Source organism: Sorghum bicolor, chromosome 2, assembly GCF_000003195.3.
Source record: "Sorghum bicolor cultivar BTx623 chromosome 2, Sorghum_bicolor_NCBIv3, whole genome shotgun sequence".
Taxonomy (NCBI): domain Eukaryota; kingdom Viridiplantae; phylum Streptophyta; class Magnoliopsida; order Poales; family Poaceae; genus Sorghum; species Sorghum bicolor.
Genome location: NC_012871.2, coordinates 9,146,427 through 9,173,947, shown reverse-complemented (window position 1 = coordinate 9,173,947; position 27,521 = coordinate 9,146,427). Strand labels below are relative to the sequence as shown.

The window sequence follows — 27,521 nt, the reverse complement described above, 5'->3', positions numbered from 1 at the left end:
CATCCTTCTTCCTGTTAAAAAGAAACACTTAGCCCAAGTCTGGGAACTTGCATTCCAGGTGGCTCAGACAAGGTCAAGGATAGGACTCATGCTACTGTTGTTGTATTTCTTTCCTTTCTTTGCTTGTATCCTCTGTAAAACTCCAAGCCGTTTTGGACACATGTGATTAATACATACCAGGTGGGGAGCGCCTCCCCCCGTTTAAGTCAAAAAAAAAAGTTTCTAACTACATGGTTAAGCTTACAATTAACTCTTCAATTTTGGATCCAATATCAATTCGTATAGAGAGGAAGAAGTTCTCTATTAATGCAACGTTGTAAATATAGGATTCCAGATTTACTTTTTTTTTTTGAGAAACAGGATTTCAGATTTACTGCTTTTTGCATCGCCCAGTAGGCCTGTAGCTGCGAAGGCCCAGCGCAGCCTACAAGGAAGGCAGAAAAAGGAAGGCAGAGCCTTAGCAGCCGGGGTACGGGAACATGGGCACGTTCCCCGTTCCGGGAACTTCGTCCCGAAACGTGGAACGAGAACATCATGGAACATCGTTCCCAAATGCGGTGGAACACGAATCATATATAGGAGCAATCATAGCAACGTCAGTCCCAAGCGACTATGGAACTTCGTGGTGTGTGTGCATACTGCGCCGTGCCCGTCCGTGAGCGGTCGGCGAAAAATCTAGATGGTGATTGACTCATTGGCCTAGACCTGCAATGAGCCTTAAGGTTGGAGTTGTACAGTCCTAAATGAAACAAAAATACAATAGTAAACTATATCACATTAGGAATCGAACTCATTTGATTCAAAACAACACGTAAAACTACCTGAGCCAACCACTACGTCCCAAACACGTTCCTTTAGAAAGTGGAACACGTTCCGCAACTTAAAGGAACGAGACGAAGCTATATACCCCCTACGTTCCATAGTTTATGAGAATATCGTACCGCGTACCACGTTCCCGTACCACGTACCCTATGTTCCGGGAACTTGGCTGCTAAGGGCAGAGCGACGTGCTGAGTGCTGACTCTTCCCCTCCTCCCGTCCCTCCTCGTCTTCCCCGTTCCGCGGCGTCGCGTCGTCAAAACCCTGCTACTACGACGAGGAAGCGGCACCAAGCGCGCGCGCGCGAGACGGCGAGAGAGAAAGAGAGAGAGCGGCATCAAGCCGCTTGAAAACCCTGATTGATTTCTTTTTGCGATGGCCACGTCTGCAGCAGGCACCGGCGGCAAGCGGAAGCGGTCGGGGTCTTCCTCCGCCATCTTCGCCGCCACAGCAAGCGGGTACCACATCCTCAAGATCCATGGCTACGCCGGCACCAAGGGAACCCCGACCGGAGAGTACCTCAAGTCCCACCCTTTCACCGCCGGCGGCCACTGCTGGACCATCCGCTACTACCCCAACGGCTACAGCTCGCAGTCGTCAGATCACATATCCTTCTTCCTCCACCTCGACGAAAGCATCGCCAAGGCCGTGAAGGCGCAGTACCAGATCCGTTTCGTCGACCAAGAGGAGAAGAATCTCCTGACATCGGAACCCGTGACCAGCTTCGCGAACCAGACCAGTTCGGGCTACGCCAAGTTCATCAAGAGGGAAGAATTCGAGAAGTCGGAGCATCTCAAGGACGACGGCTCGTCCTTCGCCGTGCGGTGCGACATCGTTGTCATCGGCGACGTCCGCGTGGAGGCCACTGCGGCGCCTGTCTACGTGGCTGTGCCGGCATCCGACCTGCACCAGCACCTCGGCGACCTCCTCCGGGCCGAGAAGGGCGCCGACGTGGTGTTCGACGTCGGCGGCCGCACATTCGCCGCGCACCGGTGCGTGCTCGCGGCGCGGTCGCCGGTGTTCAGAGCGGAGCTCTTCGGCGCGATGAAGGAGAGCGACGCCGCCAGCGGCGGCGTCATCCGCGTAGACGACATGGAGGCGCGGGTGTTCAGCGGCCTTCTGCACTTCGTGTACACCGACATGTTCCCGGAGACATCAAAGGAAGTGGAAGGGGAAGAAGAGGAGGAGGAAGACGTCGTGGCGCAGCATCTGCTGGTGGCGGCGGACAGGTACGGCATGGAGAGGCTGAAGCTGATGTGCGAGGACAAGCTGTGCAAGTACATTGATGTCGGCACGGTGGCAGCCATACTTACGCTAGCCGACCAGCACCATTGCCACGGGCTGAAGAAGGCGTGCTTTGAGTTTCTTAGCTCCGCTGCGAATCTGAGGGCGGTCGCGGCAACTGATGGCCTCAAGCATCTGACCAGCAGCTGCCCCTCTGTTCTGGAGGAGTTCCTTGTCACGCTTGGCAACCTAGTTCCGTGATGCTTGGTATCTTGGCAATGGCTGTTAGATGTTTTCTGGACTTGTGTCTTCAGGTAGACACTGTTCTTCAGCTGCCGGTAGGACATATAGATGTTTAAGCAGTAGCATTTTTTTTGACGAAATTTTAAGCAGTAGTGAATGGATCCTTACATGGTTTTGTTACTGGCGCAAATGTCAAGCAAAGTTTGATAGAAGTGAACGTAAAAAAATAGATGGTGTCATGATCTATTTTTGGTGGAACGTCTGGAAGGAACGCAATAGAAGAACTTAACAACAAAAACATCTACAACCGATCCAAGTAGCCCAACTGTGCAAGGATGAAATTCAACAATACTAAAAATGGCAACAAGACCTAGCACTATGGTTGAGTAGGTGTTTATGCTAGTGCAATACAGTGGTTTGGAACCGGTTACTTTTTTCTTTTGTTAGTCTTTTGATTTTTGGCATGTGTGCTATAGTAGTTTAAAGTCGAGTTGTTATGTAAGTTGTTGTAAATATTTTCTGTTTTTCTTTTTCCTCGTCTAATAAAAATACAGCAAAGCTCTTGTCGTCTTTCTTAAAAAAAAGCATTCACTACACGAAAACTGGGCTTTGCCGACTGCTAAAATACTTTGCCACCTGCCAAAGACAAGGCAGTCGGCAAACATTCTCTTTGCCGACTGCCCAATTATCTTGGCAGGTGGCAAAGAAAAGCAGTCGACAAAGACGTCCTTTGCCGACTGCCTGGCAGGTGGCAAAGAAAAGCTGGTGGCAAAGATGGCTGCCTGGCAGGTGGCAAAGGAAAGCTCGTGGCAAAGGTGACGGGAAACTACGGAGTCCATCGCCGTCCCCTTTGCCACCCCGTTAGACAGTCGGCAAAGATAATTTTTTTATTTTTTAAGTTTGAATTTAGGTTTTGGACATATGACGTCATTACTTGTTCCAAACTTCCTCAAACTTTTTTCATAGCCTCCACATGCAATAAGAGTGAACCTTAAAAACTTTTGTGATTTTGTGACCCTTTTTGCTATATTTTGTTAATTAATTTCTTTAATTGTATTTTCCACCGCAGAATCCTACTTTGAACTGTAGGTGCATCAAATAATGAAACTTAGTCATTCAAAAAATGATATTCATGTTGGAGAGTCTATTTTAAGGTCGTTTCCAGAAACTCACCCAAAATTTTGACGTCTTTATCCATGGAACATGACCATCCAGGTGTGGTATAGGTGATTTTTAATTATATAAAATTCAAACAAAGTCGGAAAATTACGAAACCTGACGAGATGTCATGTTATCACATGTGAAGCCTATGATAAAAGTTTGAGAAAGTTTTAAGGAAGTTGCAACGTCGAATGTCCAAAACCCAAACACCTCTACATATGATCACATGTGTGCGGAAGTGTTTGGGTTTTGTACATCTGACGTCACAACGTGCTCCAAATTTTTTAAAATTTTTATCATAGGCTCCTCATGTGATAACATGACACCTCAACAAGTTTCGTATTTTTTTGATTTTGTTTGAGTTTTATATAATTAAAAATCACTTCTACCACACTTGGACGATCATGTTCCGTGGACCAGGACTTCAAAATTTTGGGTCAGTTTTTAGATATGGTCTAAAAATATATTATTCAACATAAATATCATTTTTCAAGTGGCTAAGTTTTAGTATTTCATGCACCTATAGTTCAAAGTAGAATTATGCAGCGGAAAAATCAATTTAAAGAAATTAATTAATGAAATATAGCAAAAAAAGTCAAAAAAATCATAAAACTTTTTGAGGTTTAATGTTATCACATGTGGAAGCTATAAAAAATTTGAGAAAGTTTGGAATAAGTTGCAGTATGAGATGAACAAAATCCAAACATTTCCAACATGATCACATATGATCATATGTTGAAGTGTTTGGGTTTTGTACATCTGACATCACAATTTGCTCCAAAAATTTTCAAATTTTTATCATAGACTCTCAATGTGATAACATGACACCTCAACAAGTTTCGTAATTTTCCGATTTGGATTGAGTTTTATATAATTAAAAATCACTTGTAGCGCACTTAGATGATCATGTTCTGTGGACAAGGACTTCAAAATTTTGGGTCAGTTTTTGGATATAGTCTAAAAATACATTATTCGACATGAATATCATTTTTCGAATGCCTAGCTTACATTATTTCATGCACCTGCTGTTCAAAGTAGGATTATACGGCGGAAAATCGAATTAAAAGAAATTAATTAATGAAATATAGTAAAAAATGTTACAAAATTACGAAATTTGTCAAGGTGTCATGTTATCATATGTGGAGGCTATAAAAAATTTTGGAGAATGTTTGGAGCAAGTTACGACTTTGAATATCAAAAACTCATACATCTCCATATGTGATCACATGTCAACACATTCGAAGATGTGTGGGTTTTACACATCTGACGTTGTAACTTTGTCCAAACTTTTTAAATTTTTTATCATAGGCTACATATATGATAATATGACACCTCAACAAGTTTCGTAATTTTCTGACTTCATTTGAATTTTATATAATTATTATAAAACACTTATACCACACCTCGATGGTCATGTTCCGTGGACAAGAACTTCAAAAATTTGGACGAGTTTTTAGACACGGCCTCAAAATAAACTCTCCAACATGAATATTATTTTTCTAATGCCTAAGTTTCATTATTTCATGCACCTGCAGTTCAAAGTTGGATTATGCGCGGTAGCAAATTCAATTAAAAAAATTAATTAACGAAATATAGCAAAAAATGTCACAAAATTACGAAATTTGTCGTGGTGTTACAAAATCACATGTGAAGCTTATGTTAAAAATTTTAAAAAATTAAAGCAAATTACACCTAAAAAATAAAAGAAAACAATACATAAAATCTTTGCCGACTGCTTTAGTGTACGACAGTCGGCAAAGAATTATATAAAAATATTAGCTGGGCCTTTGCCGACTGTTTGTCTTTGGAGCAGTCGGCAAAGGGTATTTTCTAAAATGGCCCAGCAACGCTTCAGCTGCGCTCGGCCTGTTGGGAGCTTGCCAGCCCAGTAAAAGCCCAGCTAGCAAACCCTAACTGAGATCTGATCTGAGCCATCCAAATGAATCCTACGGTTGTGGTTCACTTAGACAGGATAGAGCTCATATAAAAACGAACCAAACCCTAAAATTTTCCTCACTCTCTCTCACTTCCCTCTCCCCTGTTGAGCCGTCACTTACAGAGAGAGAACCAAGAGGGAGGGAGAACAGCAGCACCGGCTGCTGCTCGCGCCTGGCGACGGGCGGGGCTTCAGCTCGCGCGGCTCGCGCAGCCCGTGACGTGGAGCAGCGGAGACGGCGCGGCTCGGCACGGCAGGCGACCAACCTTGGCCCCGCGCGTGCACGCGGCATGGAGGTAGTCACGCGCACAGACGGCGGCTCGGCTCGACCTCGCGTCCTCGCGCGGCGCGCGCGCTCGCCCAGGCGGTGGCCGCCCGAAGGCACACACCGCGGCCTATTCGGCGCGGGTGGGCCCAACTCGACCGGCGTGGAGGCGCGAGCGGCAGGCGGCGCGGGTGGGCCCAGCTCGGCCGGCGTGGTGGTGGTCGCGGCCTCGGTGAGAGCGCGCGCGACGGCTGCCCCGTGGCCCTTGGCGTGGGGCCCGCAGCGCCGGCGTGAAGGATGCACGGCGCCTACAGCTCGGCTATGGTGGTAAAAAGCCAATAGTTCTCATCTCCTGTGATTTGCACGTTGGTAAAAATGTCCAAGTGACATTAGTTTAGCTTTTCATTCTTCTAAGTAGTGTTTATGGTTATCCATTTTAGCTTGCAAATTTGGATGAATTTGTGGGTTATTGGTTCAGTATATGAGTAGCAGTAATTTCTCAAATTTACAGAATTGTTATGCTTGAGAACTATTGGCTTTCTATGCTCTGTCGAAGGTCTTGTTTGCTACCGATTTAGCCTCATTGCTGTGCCTTAACAAGCTCACACACTGTCTGCCATCAATACTTGGTAATTTCCATTGAGTCATTATTAACCATAAAAGAAGTTTGCTACACCGAAATGTTCTTGGGATTTCTATCTTAATTTAATTTTTCATATCCTCCGTAATTGTACTCTTATATGTCTGGTATTAATTTTACTGCTTGATTTAGGGGAGTAGATGATTGTGGGCAGAAAGGAGTTTGCTACACCGATATGTTCTTGGGATTTCTATCTTAATTTATTTTTTATTATTTGCAGATTTTGTTCTTGTGGATATGAATTTCGTGATAATTTATGCCATTATCTAATCAGTTTAGAGGACTGAAATAGAATGTAACATCTGCAACGGAGACCTGAGGAATAACATGAACATTGCGAACCAAGGTGCTGATGAACATTGCCTAGCTTGATATCTGTTTTGTTTTACAGTTTCTCTCTCAGCAACAATGTACTGCTTTGCTCTCTCATTTGGATTGTAGGTGTAGCTCCAGTTATTCTCATGTTGGGCTCTCAAAAATATGTGCATAGCTTGATAATAAATAGATAGCATTTCTTTTAAAATCTTTGCTTCAAACTGACTTATCCCATATTCATTTGATTTTCAGGTAGCACTTTCTCGACAACAAGCCAATTGAAGTGATCGTATGTTTGCTTATTTAGACTCCCTAGGGATGATGAAATCTTTTTGTTCAAATGTAGTTGTTCTTAGAATTAGTTGTAGAATGACTGTCAAAACAAATGGTTATGAGCTAGATCAATTTTGTACTTTGTTGTTCAGTATAACTGTTGTGGACATGCTAATACATGAATGAATCAATATTTGTTTGTATGATTGTTGTACCTTATGAGCTATGATGCATGTTAATACCGTGATCTGGGCCTAACCAAGAAAAAAACTGAAGAACAATTTCATGACGTTTCATTTCATCACTATAGCCTAGAGCAATTGTTGCTAACCACATGGAAAGTAGGTGGCAAAGCTGGAATCTCATGAACCATGGCAGCTTTGCCACCTGTCAATAAAGGCAGTCGGCAAAGAAACCTTTGCCACCTGCCAATAAAAGCAGTCAGCAAAGAATTTCTGTTCTGAAAAAAATTTAAACAGCCTTTGCTACCTGCCTATCAAGACAGTCGGCAAAGAAATTCTGTTATAAAAAAATAAGAAAAGCCTTTGCCGACTGCCGCGTGGCAGTCGGCAAACGGGATGCGCTCCGTCATCTCACAACGGCGTACGTTCCCTTTGCCGACTGCCATGTTGGCAGGTGGCAAAGGCTTTGCTGACTGCTTTTCTTTTGGCAGGTGGCAAAAGTTTCTTTGCCACGTGTTCTTTGCCGACTGCCACGTGTAAAGCAGTCGGCAAAGCCTTTGCCACCTGTTTTAGGGTCTTTGCCGACTGCCAAGAACAGAATTCCAGTAGTGATTGTGCTCTGCTGTGTCCTTGCTAATGAGATCAAATAGACTAGTCGATATTTTCTGTTTCGATGTTGAGGTTTTCTATGGTCCTCGAGAGGTACCAAAATTATAGCTTGAATCTAGTATCACACGTAAAAACATTCAAAATTACTCGAACGTAATCACATGCTATCTCGCTTATCTGTCAGTCAATGGCGGCCATATGCGACCGACCGCGCCCGCGCTCACATGCCCGCAGCTAGGGTTCTGGCACAGCCTGTTCGCTGGTATCGGCTAATTAAACATATTAAAATATAAGTAAAACACCTGATAGATATAGACCACATCTTAGGATAATCATGAAAACATAAACCATCAGCTATGAAGCCAATGAAGTAGCATAATGTACCGACAAAACCCTGTTTTCCTATAAATAAATCCATAGACTAACAAGATCTAATCTAACGTCAGAAAAGAGATCCCGTAAAAAAAACCGTCAGAAAAGAGATAAACATGACAGATAACAAGATGACAGATTAAAAAGGATATAAACTGATTGTATCTTAATTGTAGTTGGATAACTGGTAATACTATTAAATCTAACAAGAGATTATAAGATGCAGCCTTACTAAATATAATAGAGATCGATAATCGTGATTAATATCAAATCTAGTAAGATGTCAAAAGATGCAGCCTTACTAAATGTGGTACAAATGGATGACTAACTAATACCTAATCAAGTAAGAGATCAAAGATGCAACTTTACAAGATTAGATACAAGTCGATGACGGTACTTACAAGCAAACTAGAGAGAGATCGAATTACTACTACAAAATTCTTTTTAGAGGCGGTTGTTTTTTATTTATGGGGGTGGGCATTGCAACTGTCTCTAACCAAAGGTCACAATTAATTTAGACCTGTTAGAGGTAGTTGCTTTGTTTGTCTCGGCTAATCAATTTTAGGAGGCGGGCATATTAAAATGCCTACCTCTATTAATCAATTTAAAAAAAACTAGCAAGCCCAATCGAGCCCGTCGTTGGGCCTAATTGAACCCATTGGTGTCGCATCTGCTAGATTTGGGCACCCTCCTCCTTGCTGGATCTGGGCATAGCCGTCAGAGAGCCCACCGAGCGGGATCCACGCTGGATCTAGCGAACCTATACACACTATTGTGGTGGAGAGAGAGAGGGAGGGAGGCTGTTGTGGTGGAGCTCACGCCGTCGCAATGAGGGGCCATGCCACCCCCATGGTGGTGGAGATCCGCGTCGCTTGCCAAGATGACTTGTTTCTTTTCTATGCATGCACGTATGTTTCTATGCACTCCCTCTATCCCAAATTATAAGACGTTTCACTTTTTTGACCCCAAGTTTGACTATTCGTTTTATTCAAAAAATTTATGCAAAATAGTCAAGTTTAAGTCATTCTTGAAGAATTTTAATTAATAAACCAAGTCATGATAAAAGAAATCGTATTTTGCACAAATTTTTTAATAACACGAGTGGTCAAATTTGATGTAAAAAAAGTCAAATGTCTTATAATTTGAGATAGATTGACTATTTTCTTTTTCTTTTGCATGTCAGGTGATACACGTACACGTTTGTGCAAGTTTGACTATTCGTTTGATGGATTTTTGTCACATTTATTATAAAACGCTTTTATCAAACAGAAGCCAACATTATATACATTATATGATACCTTGCGTTTTGGTCTTGGTTTTGTACTCATACGAAACAAGTTTTTGCTATGCGAACTGATCATAGATTAGTTGGTTAGATTTCTTATGGTGGAACCTGCTCACTCGGGTTTAAGCCCTTAACTTGATATAGGTGCTTACATTTTTTTGATTTATTTTAGGATTTAACGGCGTTATGCTTTCAGTAATAGGCGATGTGTCTGTCAATCTCAAAATTTAGCGGTCTAACTCGGTTCTTTAGAGGTGCTTATAAAAATGTGCATACATATGTTCATAGGTGTGAGTGTGCGCTCGTGTTTATGGGTGTCAGTGTCTGCTGGGTCTTGCAAAAAAAACAAGTTTTGCTATACCTTACAAATGTTATAAGCCAACTACAGCAAGAGATAATTAGTTCATAATTTTATATTTATATACAATTTAAATAATATATTATTAATTAAAATAATATACGTGCATATTTGATATGAATTACTACTAATTTGTTAAAATCATCTGTATTTTTTATAGAATGATTAGACACAAAAACATGCTAGTATTACGCAAGTTTGTAGTACATCTAAAGGCACGCGAATCGAGTGCTGTATTCATCAGTGAGAAGGGCGCCGCCCGTCTCCTCTTCCTGCTCGCGCCGCCGCCTCTCCCCGTCGCGCCGGCGAGGCTCCAGCTCCGGTGATGGCCGGAACCGGTAAATCTCCCCCCTCCCCCCCGCGCCGCCGTTCTTCTTTCATGGGCATGACACCTAGGGTTACGTCAACTGTGGCCGGCGTCCTCTCCCTCCGGCGCGCCCGCCCCAGCCGCCCTGGCCGGCGCGGGAGCTGGGGGACCGGCCTGGCTGCCGCGGCAGCTGGGGGCCTGGCCGCCCTGGCTGGCACGGCCGCACGTCTTGTTTCCCTTTTCACTGGCTCTTGCGCCTGCTTTGTTCCTGCCCACCAAACCAGCCAGGCCGCCGCTTAAGCACTGCCGCACGCGGCCACGCCTACGCACAACGCCTACACGTGTCCAGAGTTTATTGGACGCCCAGGCCGTCAACGAGACGCTAGGCTTCTATATCAGGTTTATTCGAGAGTAAACATAAGTTTAATTAGGATTTTTAGAACCTTGATAAGACTTATGCACTGATTCTATGTTTTCCTCGCACAAAACAAGACGAGAGTTGACATTCTGTTCCTCAACATTTTTGTAGCGCTCGTTCTGCCTTTTTTTTGTTGGCTTGCATAGAAATTTTCAGATCCCTTTAGAAACCCTACTAGGTGGCCATGTTCCATTTAGAGCAGGTACAATAATACATGTCAGTTTGGCTTATAGCCAAGCCAATTCAGCAAAATCCTACATGGAGGAAAGAGAGAAGAGGAGAGAGAAAGAGCTTGTCGCAACTTCCAGCGCCGAGCGCTTGCGCGATTTCCCGTGCTTTTGTGGGCCCGCCACTACCAGCCGACTAGACGAGGACACAGGAACGGACGCGGAAGGAGTTGAACAAACAGATGAGGAAAGGTGGGTAGGCCCCATAGGCAATAAAATAATAATATTTAAAATAGATGAGGAGACTAGTCATTGTATTGCTTGTCTATTATATTAGGCTGTTGCTGACTGGACTTGGCTTATAGCCAAGCTTATTAACCATGCTCTTATAAAATCTAGCGCTGACAGATCAACATATTATTGAGTGTGTTTTTTTTTTCCATCGGTCCCGCAAGAAAACATGGGTTGGTCCTTTGTTCTGACCATACAAAACGGTTGCTTATGCATGGGATAAATTTGGAACCAGACATAGGAGGCTCACTACCCCTTGCATGCTTTTTGTTCCTACAATATAAATTAGGGGATCCTGGTCAGTTTACTTGCTTCTTTGCCTTCGCCCATGAGACAATTTTTTTTCCTTTCTGAACAAATGGCTCACAATAGATATATACAAATAGGATCTCTAGTCTTGGGCTAATGTTGATTCTTTAACGGTTTAACCTAATGAATCCGACAGTGTGACCACCAACCGACTATGTTGAATCTCCTTTTTTGATGGAAAGTGACAGGCATAATGAAATTGTTGCTACGTGCTAACCTGGACATGTACTTTCAGGTGTCAAGGAAATTCAATCATCTCTTGAATCCTTGGAGCTTAAAACAAATGGTGTGTACTAAATACATCCTTGTTTATGTTTTTCAGTCCTATTATTGTTATTGAAAACCCTTTGCTAATTTGTACCTTGCCCACTGTTTCATGCAAATTTGGTAAATTACAACCTTAATTTTCTCCATGGAAATAACACAACTTTTAATTGACAAGCTGATTTTCAATTTTGTTTATTAATGTACTTCATCCATTGAGCTTCAAGGAAATTTCCTAGAGAGGCTGTTGATCCAGGCCCAGGTTTTGTTGTATTTTGATGTTTGGGTATTTTCATCTGAATGATGGTTTGAACTATTGCTTCATGTTGCTGCACAGAAACTGAGTCATGTTTATTTATCTGATGTGCATTTCATTATTGCAATTCCAAAATAGTCGATACTGCTTGGGCCTGTAGTTTTTTCTTATTGTTATACATACTCTTGTACAACCCTACTTTTCTATCGGTGCAGCTGCTACTCAAGAAGATGCTCATGTGGTTGAAGACGATGTAGATGAAACAAAAAGACACTTGAATGTGGTTTTCATTGGCCATGTTGGTAAGTTCAATTTCCTCACTGCCTGCTTTCTTTAACATTACTTACTTTATTGTTAGCTAGATTGGTGCTTATAGAATACTTAATTGATTGATGTGTTCCTGTGTAATGGTTGACTGTTTCTGATGTATGGTTGTGTAATGGGGTTAACTATTAGATGATGGGAAGATTTAGTTTGTGGGAGAATTTAGCTGTTCTTTGATGGTTCATGATTGGATGTAAATATCTTGATATTTTAAAACTTAGATGGGGCCATTTTATCATATTTAATGTTTCAGTGGACATTGAAAGACAAAGATCTCAAATTTCCATGTAATTGACATTTTCATCTGGAATCTTAAAAGATTTTCCCTGCAAACTCTCATTAGTTACAGGCCAAACGATTGTAGTACAACTTAATCTGAATCCAGCAAAATAACAAAGATGACATTGAAACTATGTTTACTTGGAAAAATCAGTTCATTGATTGTTTTGACTTAAGTTTACAATTTTAAAAATCTGTTTTCTATCTATGTGTGTTTTGTTGTTCAATATATGACATACTTTTTGATTCTTGATCAGTTGATTTACTGGAGTTCCACATTTGAATTTCTTATTTTTATGCTAGTTTTCTTTTTTGCTTGTGCCTATTCCTTTAAGCCCTAATCTTCTGGTGTTTAATGGGAACGTGCAATTTTCATAGTGCGTACTGCCAGGAGGGCTCACCATTAATTAAATGTCAAGAGGTCATCATGATTTAGTAAATTTCCAGTGGTCTGGTATCCTTTATCCTAAGCACTAGGCGGAGTCACCCCCTGAGAACGCCTAGTGTATTTTGTATCCTTGTACGTCACCTACTGCTGAAAAGTTTGAACTAAAGTGTTAATAAAGGGTTCTACAGTAAAAGGTTGCTTTAATTGTTTTACAGCAGCTGAACTACAATCATCAATGATAACTCAACAGTCTGCTTTATGGCTCATGTTTCTAATTCCAGCTTGTACTTCCCCTCTGCCATCACATATTCCCTTGTTTCCCTCTTCCCTCATCCTTGAATGCTTCAAGATGAAAGCTTTTGCTTCTCTTTGTGATCATTATTGGCCCAGTTTCGTCTACCTCTAGCTCTACGAAAATTGGAAAGAGTGCCAGATTGTGTGTCCCAGCCTCCCAGGTTCCGAGCAAGTTGTCTGAGTTTTTTTACACTGATTCGCTTCTCTGAGTATCAGTAGTTGATATATCTGCTTAGAATTCTTCGCTTTTAGCTTCTTCTACCTTGCGCCAATTATATATTTTTTTATTGTCTGCTTATTGTTCTTGACTGGCATATTTAAGAATCACAATGGTTGTGGTGTATTTCATGGTTGCTTCCATTTGTTAAAGGTCATAAATAAATGTGTTAATGTGAACTTCGTTGTTGCATGGATCCAGATGCTGGGAAATCAACTACTGGAGGACAAATATTGTTTTTGAGTGGTCAAGTTGATGATAGGACCATCCAGAAATATGAGAAGGAAGCAAAGGATAAAAGCCGAGAAAGTTGGTGAGTAGTTCATTTTTGTTGCAAATAAGTCTTGAGGCTCTCATGTGACTATTTGCAAAGTTGAGTATTTGAGTTTAACCATGATGCATTTTGAAATCAGGAGACATCACTGTTTATATTACTGATAAAATAGATGCTATTTTTTGTGTGTCCGCTTCTGTTTCATTACAATCACACTACTGCACTGATTTTTTCCTAGGTTCCTCTTTTTCTTCTCACGTTTTTTAATTATCTGTGAAGTGCGAACAGTAATATATGAAAAGGTGCTTGGAATGAACCTACATATACTTATTGTTGCATTGAGTGTAAATAACCATTGCATTCTTGCCTTTGCTATAAGTGTGGCTATGAGGACCCAGGCATTCCCATCGCCCTGTCGCCCCACACAGGCGACTCGGCGGCGGCAAACCCTAGCCGCCGCCTCCTCACCTCCACCTCGTCTTCCCTCCCCTCACCGCTGCCGGAGAGGACCGCCGGGAGGCCCGCGCGGCCCTCTAGGATGGCAGCGGTGAGGAACTCTCTAGAAACTCTGCGAGCTCCTCCGTGCGGGGATGAACCTCGTCGGTCCTGGTGGCGCCGCTGCTCCGGGCGTCGTCCTCTCGCGCTGGGTCTCGACGGACGGCGTGCGACGACGTGGCTTCTCCGCCCTGTGCGTCTCAGCCTTCCCCGCCAGCTCCGATTCCCCTCCGACACCTCCGGCCCAGGGGGCGGATGTGGCTCCAACGGGAGCTGATCCAGTGCTCCACCACCAGCGTGACAACGACATCTACAACAACCGCTCTTCCTCCCCTTCGTCTCTGGCGGTAGGCGACCGGATCCGGCAATCCCGGCTCAGATCCGCTGCTCCTGCAACCGGGTGTGCCCCCTCTCCGACTCCCACCTCGGTCCAGGGCCGGGGGTCGCGGCTGGTCCATCGTGCGGTCCTGGCCAGCAGCCGTGGCAGACTGGGACCGGGCATATGGCTGGCCATGGCGGCTGGAGTGGCCGGTGCGCGCCTCCCACTATTGCGGGTGAGTCCGGCAACAGCTCCGCGCAGTGTGGCGGCGAACAACGACCCTCTTTGTCTCAGCATGATGTCTTGCCGGTGCGCGCCTCCCACTATCGCGGGCGAGTCCGGTAACGGCTCCGTGAGGTGTGGCGGCGGCTGGCAAGCTCCCTAGCCCCCGTCTCGGCGTAACTTGCCGGTGCACGCCTCCCACTTTCGTGGGCGAGTCCGGTAACGGCTCCGCGAGGTGTGGCGGCGGCTGGCAAGCACTCCGGCCCCCGTCCATCTAGGTGTGGATGTTGCCGGTGCGTGCCTACTACTGTCGCAGGCGAGTCCGGCTTTGGCTCCGCGCGGTGTGGCGGCAACCGGCCTTCCCCCCCCCCCCCTCGTCCACGTGTCATTGCTTGCCTGTGTAGGTATCACCGCCATTTTGGGCGTGTTAACGGGGAGTACTTGCAATGGTTCTGGGCGAAAGCTCAGCTCAGATGTTTCTGGGCCAGTGACGAGATCTCCTTCCTAAAGGCGTCATTGAAGAACCTCAGCTTTGGCTGCAGTCTCCTTGTTTCGACCCGCTGAACACCTCTGGCACATGACTTGGGCGAAAACCCTGCCAATGCCCATGTGGAGCTCCTCTTCATGCTTGGCTGATGATGACTACGTTGCAACGTCGTTCACCTCCCTGGAGGCATCGTCAATGAGTTCATGTGTCTTGGTGTTTGTGGTAGTGCGGTTGTTGTTCTTGCTCTTCTTCTCTCCTTTGGTTGCTGGCACTTTTCACCCTTGTGCTTGGGCGTGTGCCGTTGTAAACAAATGTATAACTTTATCCGGTCGTTTTGGGCCACTATATATAAAAAAATTCAGGTGGGGAACGCCTCCCCCCGGTGACCTTAAAAAAAATATAAGTGTGGCTATTTACTTTTTTATATAGCAGGGAAAACAATCCCTATTTGACTTATAAAGGAGAAGGTAAAGATTATTTGACAATTGCTGTCTACTGGGGACAAACACTTCCTTTGAATGAATGAAAAAATTCAATACAAGTGCATATGCTGATGAGATATGCTTTGAATATCTACAATTGTTAGACAAGGGAAACATAGTAATACTGTGTAGTTATGGTAAACTGAGAGCATAGGAAACTAGAGAGTTTTTGGTTTATGAGTCAAGGTTTTCAGGTCGGCTGGTAATACAATTTCACACACGATTTCACACATGACACTCTAGTTTCTTTATGCAATCGCCTTGATGGTCTTAGCACCTTGAAGAATCTGTGTCTCCAGCTCAGACTTCTGGACCCCTGCCCAATATGTAATAATAAAAGAACACATCATACAGATAATTTCAGTAGGAAATTTGACCCTCTCGTTATCAAAACAAACCTCCTAATCCTCCAGATCAGTGTTTTCTGATCGTCCGATTAATCGCGATTAATCACGATTAATCGTCCTTATCGGTCTATAGCACTCGATTAGGGCCTCGATTCGATTAGAGCGATCAGAAACCTGATCGTCCGACTAATCGTCGATTAATCACGATTAATCGTCCGATCAGGCCTCCTGACCGATCAGAGTTTGACTGGCAGATGGTCTGCTTTTGGCCTAGGATATATTTAATTGGGTCAGGCCCATTAGGATTTCCCTTATAACTTCAAACCCACTCTCTTCTCAGTCCTCACTTCCACTCCAGCCGTCAGCTACTGAGCTGCTGCTCCTGCTCGTGCTGCTTGCTGCTTGCTTGCTGCTTCCTCCTCCCTCTTCCCTGCTGCCTGCTGCTTCCTCCTCCCTCTTCCCTGTTGCCTGCTTCTTCCTCCCCATTCCAGCTCCAATCCAAGTAGCCCGCTACTGCTTGCTTCCTCCTCACTCTTCCCTGCTGCCTGCTTCTTCCTCCCCCTTGACCTTGATGCTTGATGTCCATATATAAATATATAGAGTCAAATCTCACAGGTAAGTAGCCAACTAACTAGAAATATAGTCTTGATGCTTGATGTGTACTATATAAATATATAGTATATGGTATATACACCATATATATATGATATATATTTATATAGTCCTGCTTTATGCTTTACGATTATATAGACGATTAGACCGATCAGGAGTCGATTAATCGTCCTGATCGTCCTGATCGGTTCCAGACCGATTAGAAACAATAAGCCGATCAGAAAACATTGCTCCAGATGTCCCAGCATACAGCAGCGAGGCCCATAGCATAGACAGGAATTTTCCCTTTCTACATTTGAAGTGTTGCATAATTCCATTTGCACATTTATTGACATACTGAGAAGCCTGAAACGAATTCCCTAATGATTCTTTTGACTGAATAAGTGCATCATTTTTTATTTTATTACAGATAATTACATCAGTTCCTGTATGATAGATACTTGGGAAGCATTATGCCAAAGAATTCTAACTATGTCACTTAGGGCAGCCGTAGCATGGGGAATAACTGGGCCTTAAGCGAATTAAGGCCGGCTTGACCTCAAAGGAGGTCCTTATAAGCAGAAAAACTTGACTGGCCTCAACCTTGATACCTGACCCAAAGGACCAAAAAATTGATTTTATGACACTGTTGCCGCCACGGCAACGTCTTCACCAACAAACTACTTCACGCCGGAGGCAACTCGCAAGTTGCAGCAGCGTGTGGGAGTTGTAGATCCGGGTCGGTGGTGGTCAGGAGCTTGACCTACGGTCGTGGGAATGGAGGGATGGGTGGTGGTGGCAAGCAGACATGCTTGCATTGCAACAGAACTTACAGGTTTCCAATACATCTTGGAATTGGATGTACCATGATTGGATGTGCGCTCGGGTCACGGATTGTGAGTTCAGGTCACGGATAAACCAATTAGGACTCTTATTTCTAATTCATTGCGTACTACTACTCTTAGTAAAACTGGACATGACTCTTATACTTGAGGGAGTTGAGGGACAGACGGACTCAGAAGAGATTGAAGCATGAAAATTTGGGGGAGACAATTTTTTGCTCTTTAATGTTAGGTATGGATATAGATTTTGAAGTGGGGCCCACCTTAAAGCGGCCAAGTGGGTGCTAGCCTTATAAACTTAAAGAAAACATGGGCCTTACCTTAAGGCCCTTGGGGGTCATAAACAATCCGGATGCTCTTATTTCTCTGTTGCAAAATTTTCTCTCTTCCATCCAGTACACTGTTACTGATTTTAATTTCTAATCTAAATACTTGCAGGTACATGGCTTACATCATGGACACAAATGAGGAAGAAAGGGTTAAGGCATCGTTTTTTCAATTTGGTTTTGGGTCTGATTCGTTTTTATTGTGTTAAATCTTTACTTTCCTTTGGTACTGAAGCGTGCCCTACTGCCCTTTGTTGAAGGACATTTGTTTTACTGTGATTTATCTAATTCGATTGGCGTAATCTGATGCATTTTTCAAAATTATAGTCCGAACGTAGATAAAATCTCTTGCCTATTGGTTCTCTTTGTTGTTTTTATCATGCTTGTGATTCTTTTGCATATTCTTTTCATGTGTTCAGGGAAAGACTGTTCAAGTTGGTAGAGCCCACTTTGAGACAGAGAACACACAAGATTCACTATCTTGGATGCACCGGTATTTGTTCTCACTATGTTACATATATGTAACTAATGCAAGTCTGCGCTCCATGTACTAAAATTGTAGTTTATTATTTTATCTTATGTCTTTGTATGCACTCTATTCTCATCTGTTTGGTCACAAGTTACTTCCTGTTGACTGGACCTATTATAATTCTAATGTTGCTACTGAATCCATTTGGCTGATTGGGGTTAATGACTGGAGCAACTGGAAAAATATATAGTTGGTTTGTAAGGTCAATATTTTGTTGTTTCTCTTCTATAATTTTGCCTTCAGGACTGTAGACATAAAGGCATCTGTTGTTAAAGTATGATTGACTTCTGTCATGTGTTAGCACAGGAAACCTGTGTAACCATTCCAGGGAGACCATGTTGTGGACTACCATGTTTTAAGTAATATACTAATGTACTTTTGAGAAACAAAATAATTTTAAAAAATTTAACCACAGGAACTCAGGGGAGATGTCCCCTTGGACAGTCTTAAGAAAGGGGAGATCCAAATCTTTAGGGAATGACCTACTAGTACAAGCATGGGTGTGCGTGTGCTTGCCTCTCTGACAAGAGGCTCTGCTAACCTAGCATATTTACAAGACAAATAATTTCACATATACACCATGAGGCCTTGTAATTTTGGTGTACTTTCAAAGTTTGTTATGTTATCTCCTAACTTTTTTCCAGATTAATGCCATTGATTAGTACAGATTCTGTCAGCAGTCCGAGCAATTAATTTTTAATAATTCATTAATTTGGCAGCACTGCTAATTCATTCCATATTTCTATCTCACTTGTTGGGTAGACATGCAAGCGCTCAACATGTTTATTGTACCTGCCACCTTTTACTGTGTTCAGGAAATATATCTTGTACACCTATGCTGTTGCATATACACTGTTGAATCCTTGATTTATGGCCACTATCTCTTGATACTTTTCCATGCATTGTTTACAGGAATTGTTGATTGATTGAACTTAATGCTTGTTTCCTATATGGTGCTTGTTTAATCAAATGATTTGGTTTTGCAGGGTCACAAAAGCTATGTTCCAAACATGATAGCTGGTGCATCTCAAGCTGACATTGGTGTTCTGGTAGGACCAAGTCATTTTTTGTTGAACTTTCTAACTTAGCCATTAGTTTTGTTTACATAATTTGCTTTTTTAGGTCATATCTGCTCGAAAAGGTGAATTCGAAACAGGTTATGAAAGAGGAGGACAGACCCGTGAACATGTACGACTTGCAAAAACTTTGGGTGTTGCTAAGCTGGTAGTTGTAATAAATAAGATGGACGAACCTACTGTTAAATGGTCTAAGGAAAGGTATACCTGATAAACATCCACTTATCCTTTTTATGGTGTAACTTGTACAACTGGAGGAAAATAATCAAATTTGTTATCTTTTTCAGGTATGATGAGATCGAAGCTAAAATGGTTCCATTCCTTAAATCTTCAGGGTACAATGTTAAGAAAGGTAGGTATTATTCCATCTTTTTTTTGCCTAAAAGTATGCATTACTGTGAGCACTTCTTTTCAAGCTTGAGATTCATTATTGCTCTTTATTTCTACTGACTGAAGTTCTAGTTTTCATGCTTTCAAATTGTGCCTTCAGTATTGATGAAATTTCTTCAACTGATGCCTCTTTGCCTCATGTTTCAATAACTAGAGCTAATTGCACTGTTAGCTTTGCTAAACTCACAATCAGAGGCCATAGCAGCTTCATTATGCTTTGTTCCATTATATCATCATCATCAATATATGATCCTTTTGACTAACTGTCATTGTCTTTGTTGTCAGATGTGCAATTCTTGCCAATATCTGGTCTTGTGGGAACCAATATGAAGACCAGGATGGATAAAAGCATTTGTAGTTGGTGGGATGGCCCTTGTCTTTTTGAAGTTCTGGACCGTATTGAAGTCCCTTTACGCGACCCCAAAGGTCCAGTAAGGTTAGATAGTTTTTGTTATCTTTTACTTCATATACTGCACTCAGGAAGTATATAATGCTTTGGACATACAATGTCTAATATGTAATTTGGTAATTATTTGAATGTATTTGCTGTGAAACCACTTTTCATGACAAATCTATTGATATATTTTCACATTAGTTGCCTAAAAACAGTTTCGTATTAGTCATGTGATCATTTTTTGTGGCTTTATGTAAATGTTGCAATTTGGATGGTCCTTTTCATGAACAATTAATGCAACATCTTTGCGTATTTTGGTTGTGTAATCTCATGTTGAAAACTACTTATCTTGATCGTGTGCTAAATGTATCATCTTTTTATTTATTTATAATAATGCAGGATGCCGATTATTGATAAATATAAGGATATGGGCCCTGTTGTAATGGGCAAAATAGAGTCTGGCACTATCAGAGAGGGTGACAGTTTGTTGGTTATGCCGAACAAGATATTTTTTCCTATTCCTTCTACTGTAATATACTTGGCACTTATCTCCTTGAGCCAATTCAGTTTTACAATACTCTTGTTGTAACAGTCCCATGTGAAAGTCATTGGTTTGAAGTTGGATGAGAGCAAAGTACGCCGTGCTGGACCTGCTGAGAATGTTTGTGTCAAATTGTCCGGAGTTGAAGAGGAGGATGTAATGGCTGTGTTTTGTACTTTCAAGTGTTGGTAAGTTTATATTCAGGACAAAATAGTATGGTAACATTCTCTGACTAGACATGTGTAGGCATTAATAGGGTGTTTGGTTTGAGGAATCACTCCATCCTAGATGGTGCATCATGAGTCCATTACCAATCTGAACTGAAGGGCGAGAATGGGTTGTAGTATGATATTAAATTATTAATATCACTAATGAACTAGTCAACTGGCAGCACAGGATGAGTTCTGTGTTCTTCTAAACTATTCCCTCCATTCCAAAATATAGGTTGTTTTGGTTTTCTAGATACATAGTTTTTACTGTGTATTTTGACATTGTGTATATGACGGTGTATAGTAAGAGCTATGTACCTAGAAAAGCCAAAGCAATCTACTTGGGATAGAGGGAGTAATGTCTTGTTGGCTGTGCTGGGCAAGAATTTAGTATTCGTTCGAGGGCCTTTTCTTTTCTGTTATATGTGCAATTGTTCAGGAATGTTGTGATGCTTCATGCATTATGTACAACCTGTGAAATTACAAATATGTACGAGTTATTTTACTTCATATCATTTTATACCTTGTTGCCATGTTTTCATTTAATGGTTTCTATCAATGCAGCAAATCCTGTTGGTGCCGTTAGTGAATTCATCGCTCAGTTACAGATTCTAGAGTTGCTTGACAATGTGAGTAACCATGCTTCTTGAATAATATTACAAAAGAACTAGAGTCCACTTGTAATCTTGCAGCAATTTAAAAAATGTTTAAACTTTGAAACAAAATATGATATGTGAAATTTGACTTAGATTAGGTCTGTAGCCCTTACGGAACTGTTTTTCACCATACCTTGCTAAGGTCGAGGATATTATATATCTTTTTTTTTTCTTCTGCCAATGATGATTGAACAGAACACTATTTCCCATTATGGTTTGTGAATGCGCTAGGCTATTTTCACTGCTGGCTACAAAGGTGTGTTGCATATCCACTCTGTTGTCGAAGAGAGTGAGATTGTTGAGCTCATAGAAGAAATTGACATGAAGAAAAAGAAAGAAGCAGATCCAAAGAAGAAAAAGCCGAAGAGGAAGCCTCTTTTTGTGAAGAATGGCGCAATTGTTATCTGCCGCATTCAGGTATTCTCATAGATCATCTAAAAAGCTTTCCTGTTATGAGTTCTGACTGTTAATTTCAGGCTCTGCTGACTGTAATGTGTTTTCATATTTAGGCGAATAACTTGATATGCGTAGAGAAGTTCTCTGATTTCCCTCAGCTTGGAAGGTTTACACTTAGAACTGAAGGTAAAGCTTCATGCTTGGAAGTATATTTTCATTCCATGTTCATGTAGAGAAGATCATCTATGATGTAACATATGAGATCCTATGTTTCCCTTTTGTTTGTTAGTTGTTACTCCCTCCGTTCAAAATTATTAAGATGTTTTGGCTCTTTTTTTTAAATACAGTTGTTTTTACTATGTATCTAGATATAATGTATATCTAAGTGCATAGCAAAAGCTACATATCTAGAAAGCTAAGACATTTTATAATTGGAATGGAGGTAGTATTTTTTGTGGTCATCTGAAATTCCATTTATTTTACTTCTTGATTCTATACTTATGTAATTAAACATAGTAAGGATAAGAATTATGATGCCCTTCCTATCTGTTTAAATGTTTGTCGAGGTCACTTTTTCTTGTGTGAAGTAACTTATCGTCTCGTTCCTACCTTGTTATGGTTACAGGAAAGACGGTAGCTGTAGGCAAAGTTGTTGATGTTCTGCCTGCTGGCAGCCCAACATTCTGAGCTTAAGCCAATTTGAACAGGATGGTAAGCAGAGAACAAATTACATTGAATTATCTTTTCTGATGAAGAGTTTCACATATGAGAAATCACCTTTCTTGACAGGATAACCATGAAGCAGTGTGTTCTCTTGTGATACTTTTTTTTTGGTATAAGTGAGATTAGTTGTTGAGCATAGATTTTTTTTTTTTCAGCTCAGCTTGAGAATGGTTGCCTTCATGGTTTAGGCTAGCAAGTCAGTGTTTAGATTATACATGTGAGGTTGTAAAATCAGTATGGATTAGTGTACCAACCTTAATCTACTGTGCCAAATTGTGGTGGTATCTTTGCGTACAATGCTGTAGCTATCCAGTTTTGTGTGAAGTTAAGTATTAGATGGCAACAAGTGGGCAGGCTGCATTACTCGGATGTGCAGCGTCGAAAGTTCCAACTGTCATGATGTGCATACGCGACTCGAAGACCTTTAAACCTGGCTATAGGGTTAGCTGTAGATAGCTGAAGACTCGAACTTTTGAGGGAAGGTCATTAACTCCCTTTGTCCCGCAAAGTATTGCCATGAACTTTTGTGTTTTGGATGGACACAATTTTTTTTGTGCAAAAGTTCGGTTGGAGTTTAACAGAGATGTGGCATTTCCTCATATACATTGTACATATCATATTACCTTTTCTAAACCATGAACGGTTGATTTGATTTCCACACTTGATTAGCTTCTGGATTTTTTACTTCATCTATCATAAGATGCAAACCAGGAAAAGTAGTCCAATTTTATCTTTCGTGGACTGTCTATCTACAACACTAATATCAGGAATCACCAGGGCTCTGTGTTTTTTTTTAGATATTTACAGGATCTGAAATCCTCGAGTTGGATGGATGAGAAATGTAAGTCCACCTTAGCAGCAAGTTCGACCTCTGTGCTTCTCTTTGCCTCTGTACCAAAATGCATACGTGATGGTGATGAGGGGCAGCCGATGCTGGACAGGCTGAAAGAGCTGCCATCCGCCATGACTACGTGGAGCAGCTCCAATGTGGATCACTTCTCACTTCTGGCCGGGCTCTCGCTGCAAGGAGGAGGAGGGTAGGATATCCTCTGCATGAACAAGGTGGGCACCCCGCTGTCCTGGGGGGCTGCTAGGGTCCGATCATCGGACCACAATTTTCCGCCGATACTCTTCCCGTCTATTTTTCCCGCCCAGAAATCCCGCCACTAGCACCCAGAGCTGTAGAACACGCGCGCACGAACTGAGTTGTCCGCATCTTGTAGGGCCTACTCACCCATCCATGCAAATAACTTTTTAGCAAATTTAAAACAGTCATAACTCGTAAACGAAATATTCAAATTGAAATCCAATTACACCATCGAGTTTTTTATAATAAATCCTTCAAAACTAGATCCCACATGAATATATTTAAATAAATTTTTATTAACGAATATTTTTCTTTTATTAAGTTGTATAGGTTTACACGACAATGTTCCGTCTTCATAAAACTAATGTTCCCAGTTTAAAAGAACGACATTCTAGTTTTAGGTTCATAATATTGATATTATAATAGAAAAATAAATAAATAAATGAATACATAATGTTAATATGAATAATAAAATCTAGAGTAAAGCATAAGGAACAAATAAAACAAGTAATAGAGAATTTTTTTAAAAAAATATTATATGAATACTTTTCAAATACCCTAAAATATAATATAGAACATCACAAGTATACACAGTGAACATCACTAAATACACCATAGAACATCACTAAATTCGTTATAGAACATCACAGGTATACTACGCGAACATCACATATATACTACGTAAACATCACAAAATGTATTATAGAATATCACATGTGAATATCATAAAAAAGCATCATAAACATCATATGTATATTATGTGAATACCACAGAATGCATCACAGAACATCGGTGTATACTTACATGAACATCACATTTGTACTACGCAACATCATCAAAAAAAATATAGAACATCACATATATACTACGTGAACATAAAAAATATCACAGAACATTAGGTGTATAATAAATAAACATCATAGAAACACACAGAACATCATATATATCACGTGTAATATGTGATATTACATCGCATGAATAATTTTTAAACATCCTAAAAATAAACTATAGAACATCACATGTGTAATATGTGAACATTACTAAATACACAATAGAACATCACTAAATAAATTATAGAACATCGCATATATATTACGTAAACATCACTAAATATATATCATAGAACACCACATGTATATGACGCGAACATCATGGAATACGTCATAGAACATTACATGTATAAAAAAATAATAATATAAAACAAAAAAGGAAAATAAAAATAAAGCACAAAAAAATAGAAAAAGAACCAAATAGAATATAAAATGAAAAAAGAAAGAAAAAAGAAGAGAAATTAAAGAAAAGAAACAAAGAAAGATTAAGAAATAAAACATGAATAAAAGAAAACATAATTTAAAAAATAAAAGGAAAAACAAAATCAAAAGAAAAAATAAAAAATAGAACATCAGCACGTGAACATCAAAGAAAATAATAAAAATAAGAAAAAAGATAAAGATACAAAACAAAGAATAATATAAAACAAAAAAGGAAAATAAAAATAAAGCACAAAAAAAAAGATAAAAAAAGAACCAAACGGAATATAAAATGAAAAAAAGAAAGAAAAAATGAAAAGAAATTAAAGAAAAGAAAATGTAGCAAGAAAAAGAAAAAGAAAAAAAAAAGAGAAGAAAACTAACAACAACGGTCGGGAGGGAAAAATAAAAGAAACATAAAAAGAAAGAAAAGAAGAAGAAAAGAAAAGGAGAGAAAAAACAAAAAAGGAAAGAAATAAAAAGATAACGTACATACCTGGCAACCCGTCACACGCGCGCGGGAATCATTGAGCGGGAATCATCGGACGGCGTCTCCGGTCCGAACGTTCGGACCGAAAGATTGCCGGCTGTCCTGTCCTCTATGACCCCGATTCGAGTTCCAATTTCATCATGCCAGGCCTGAAGGAGTTCCAGGGACCCGTGTGCCTGTGTCAGTCTCTGTTGCCCCCCGGCCGCCGGTGAGGAGGAAGAAGAACAGTTGTACATCATGCACGGTGGTGGTTCTGATGATGATGGGCAGGGATTGAAACTCCAACGACTGTCACTTCAACGTCCTCAGATATGGCCCCCCGTTGCTTTGCCCTTGGAGCTATATTAAGGGTTGGTATTGACAGTCTCTTTCAGTGTGCCACCCTTTGTAAACGTCGATGATCCCCAGCACAAGTCCATTTGATACACATTGCCAAGGGTACTGCCGTACGCTATGTGCTATAAAGGATCTATCAGTATCGTTGGCTCTAGTATGTTAAGCATTTCCTTCTAATTAGCTATTGTGTGCATTAGAGCCTGTAAGAGACTACTGAGTTGTCCAAATTGGGGTAAAGAAACGGCACATGCACTTGACCTTCTACCTCCTGTTGAGCTACCAAGAGTGTAGGAAAATGTACGCAGTATTCCCTCTATACCCGAATTAGCTGACGTTTAGGACAATCTGTGGTAACCAATGAGTTATTAATTAGGGGGTTAGTTTTCTTGCTTTGCCCTTGTTAAATAGTATTACTGGTGTTTCCTAGCTTGAGGCTAGTGGTCGTGGTTCGACTCCTCGATGCGCTTTTTTTTGTGCGGGGGCATGGTAGGCCGCCACTCATCCATCCAATTAGTTGACGTCCTTCTTTGCTTGTGCCTGCCACTCATCCACTAAATAGCGTTCAGCAGTTGGACGGATTCATCAGGGGCAGTCGCGTCAAGTTCCCTCCTCTGCGGTTCAGAATGTCAGCCTTTGGAAAAAGGCACGTGCCCCTTCAATGCTAACGGACGGATTCATCAGGGGTAGTCGCGTCAAGTTCCCTCCTCTACGGTTCAAAATGTCAACCTTTGGAAAAATAGCAAGGTTGCCCAAAATGTCAACTATTTGGGGGTACGGAGGGAGTACCACAAATGGTCATGGTATGTTTTTGGTACCTTTGCATTTCATAACAAGAAGCTCAGAGTCTAGATTTGGCGATTCATGAACTGGGTGATAGGTTTTCCTTTTCCCCGATTTAGAACTTCCTTTATCCTTGCTATGTGCCCAATGTGAGGAGAGTGAAAAACATAAACAAGATGATCTTGTATGCTTTTGTAATTTTCCCCATCAATATATGTAAAATTATTTAGATTAACTACATAACTTAAAATTGTGTCACCACACTTGCTAAGTACTTTGGTAATACATACGTTCACATTAGTGCTAACATATCATGTTAAGTGACCGTATCGATGTTTGCATCTAAGGATGGCAACGGGGCGGGTTCGGATCGGGTGAAGTCTATGTGCACCTGAACCTGAAACCCGAAATCGAAACCCGAAACCGAACCGAACACCGATTCGGGTGAAAACCCCTCCCCAAAACCAAACCCGCGGATACCCGAAACCCGAATGGATACCCGAAACCCGCTTTCTATGTCAACATAATAATAGCAATAAGGACTTTCTATAAATATATACATGATATATATACACATATTTACATGTATAAACAAGAGGCAATAAAACATAAATATTTTCATGAGTTAGCTTAAAATAAATTTCATAATCTAAGTAAAAAGTTATTATCATCATATTATAAAATATAAAAATTAATTCTAATGACTCATTTCGGATATCCATTGGATATCCACGGGTGGAAAACCAAACCCGAAACCGAACCCGATAGGTTTCGGGGCCCCGAACCCGAAAACCGTGGGTGAAAAATCATCCCCAAAACCGAACCCGCGAGAACCGAAACCCGCGGATATCCGACCCGAAACCGCCCCGCTGCCATCCTTATTTGCATCATCAGAGACTGAAAAAGTGAAAAAAAAAATATGATTGTACCTCTTTCTCCATGATACTGTGCTTCTTAATTCTCATTTGCTTTTACTGCAGTGCAGCGATGCCAAGAATATCATGATTATGCATCCAAATAACCAAATGCTACGTTGCAGTTGGAGTGACGCCATTTTGTTTATTTGATTGCTTGAACTGGTAA

General features: G+C 41.3%; 2 protein-coding genes and 1 long non-coding RNA gene across 4 annotated transcripts; all 3 read left to right on the top strand.

Annotated features, from left to right (window-relative positions):
- LOC8081782 (BTB/POZ and MATH domain-containing protein 1) lies at nucleotides 1,195-2,304 on the top strand. The gene has a single exon (XM_002461685.1). The coding sequence runs from the start codon at nucleotides 1,195-1,197 to the stop codon at nucleotides 2,302-2,304; it is 1,110 nt and encodes a 369-aa protein (XP_002461730.1).
- Nucleotides 5,469-7,079, top strand: LOC110432307. 2 transcript variants are annotated; one of them, XR_002449725.1, is made up of 3 exons: nucleotides 5,469-5,975; nucleotides 6,509-6,634; nucleotides 6,856-7,079. It is a non-coding gene; the product is annotated as an uncharacterized LOC110432307 (long non-coding RNA). The 2 variants fall into 2 exon arrangements; XR_002449724.1 differs by lacking the exon at nucleotides 5,469-5,975 and having other exon boundaries at nucleotides 5,982-6,634.
- On the top strand, nucleotides 9,817-23,094 carry LOC8081781 (eukaryotic peptide chain release factor GTP-binding subunit ERF3A). Its single transcript, XM_021452246.1, is given in 19 exon segments — nucleotides 9,817-10,020; nucleotides 11,410-11,460; nucleotides 11,910-11,996; nucleotides 13,398-13,509; nucleotides 17,694-17,739; nucleotides 18,001-18,045; nucleotides 18,048-18,074; nucleotides 19,097-19,159; nucleotides 19,233-19,387; nucleotides 19,474-19,538; nucleotides 19,862-20,012; nucleotides 20,370-20,476; nucleotides 20,564-20,676; nucleotides 20,678-20,699; nucleotides 21,285-21,349; nucleotides 21,608-21,793; nucleotides 21,886-21,958; nucleotides 22,398-22,483; nucleotides 22,562-23,094. Coding segments are annotated over 18 exon segments (1,443 nt in total). The 5' UTR covers nucleotides 9,817-10,007; the 3' UTR covers nucleotides 22,460-22,483; nucleotides 22,562-23,094.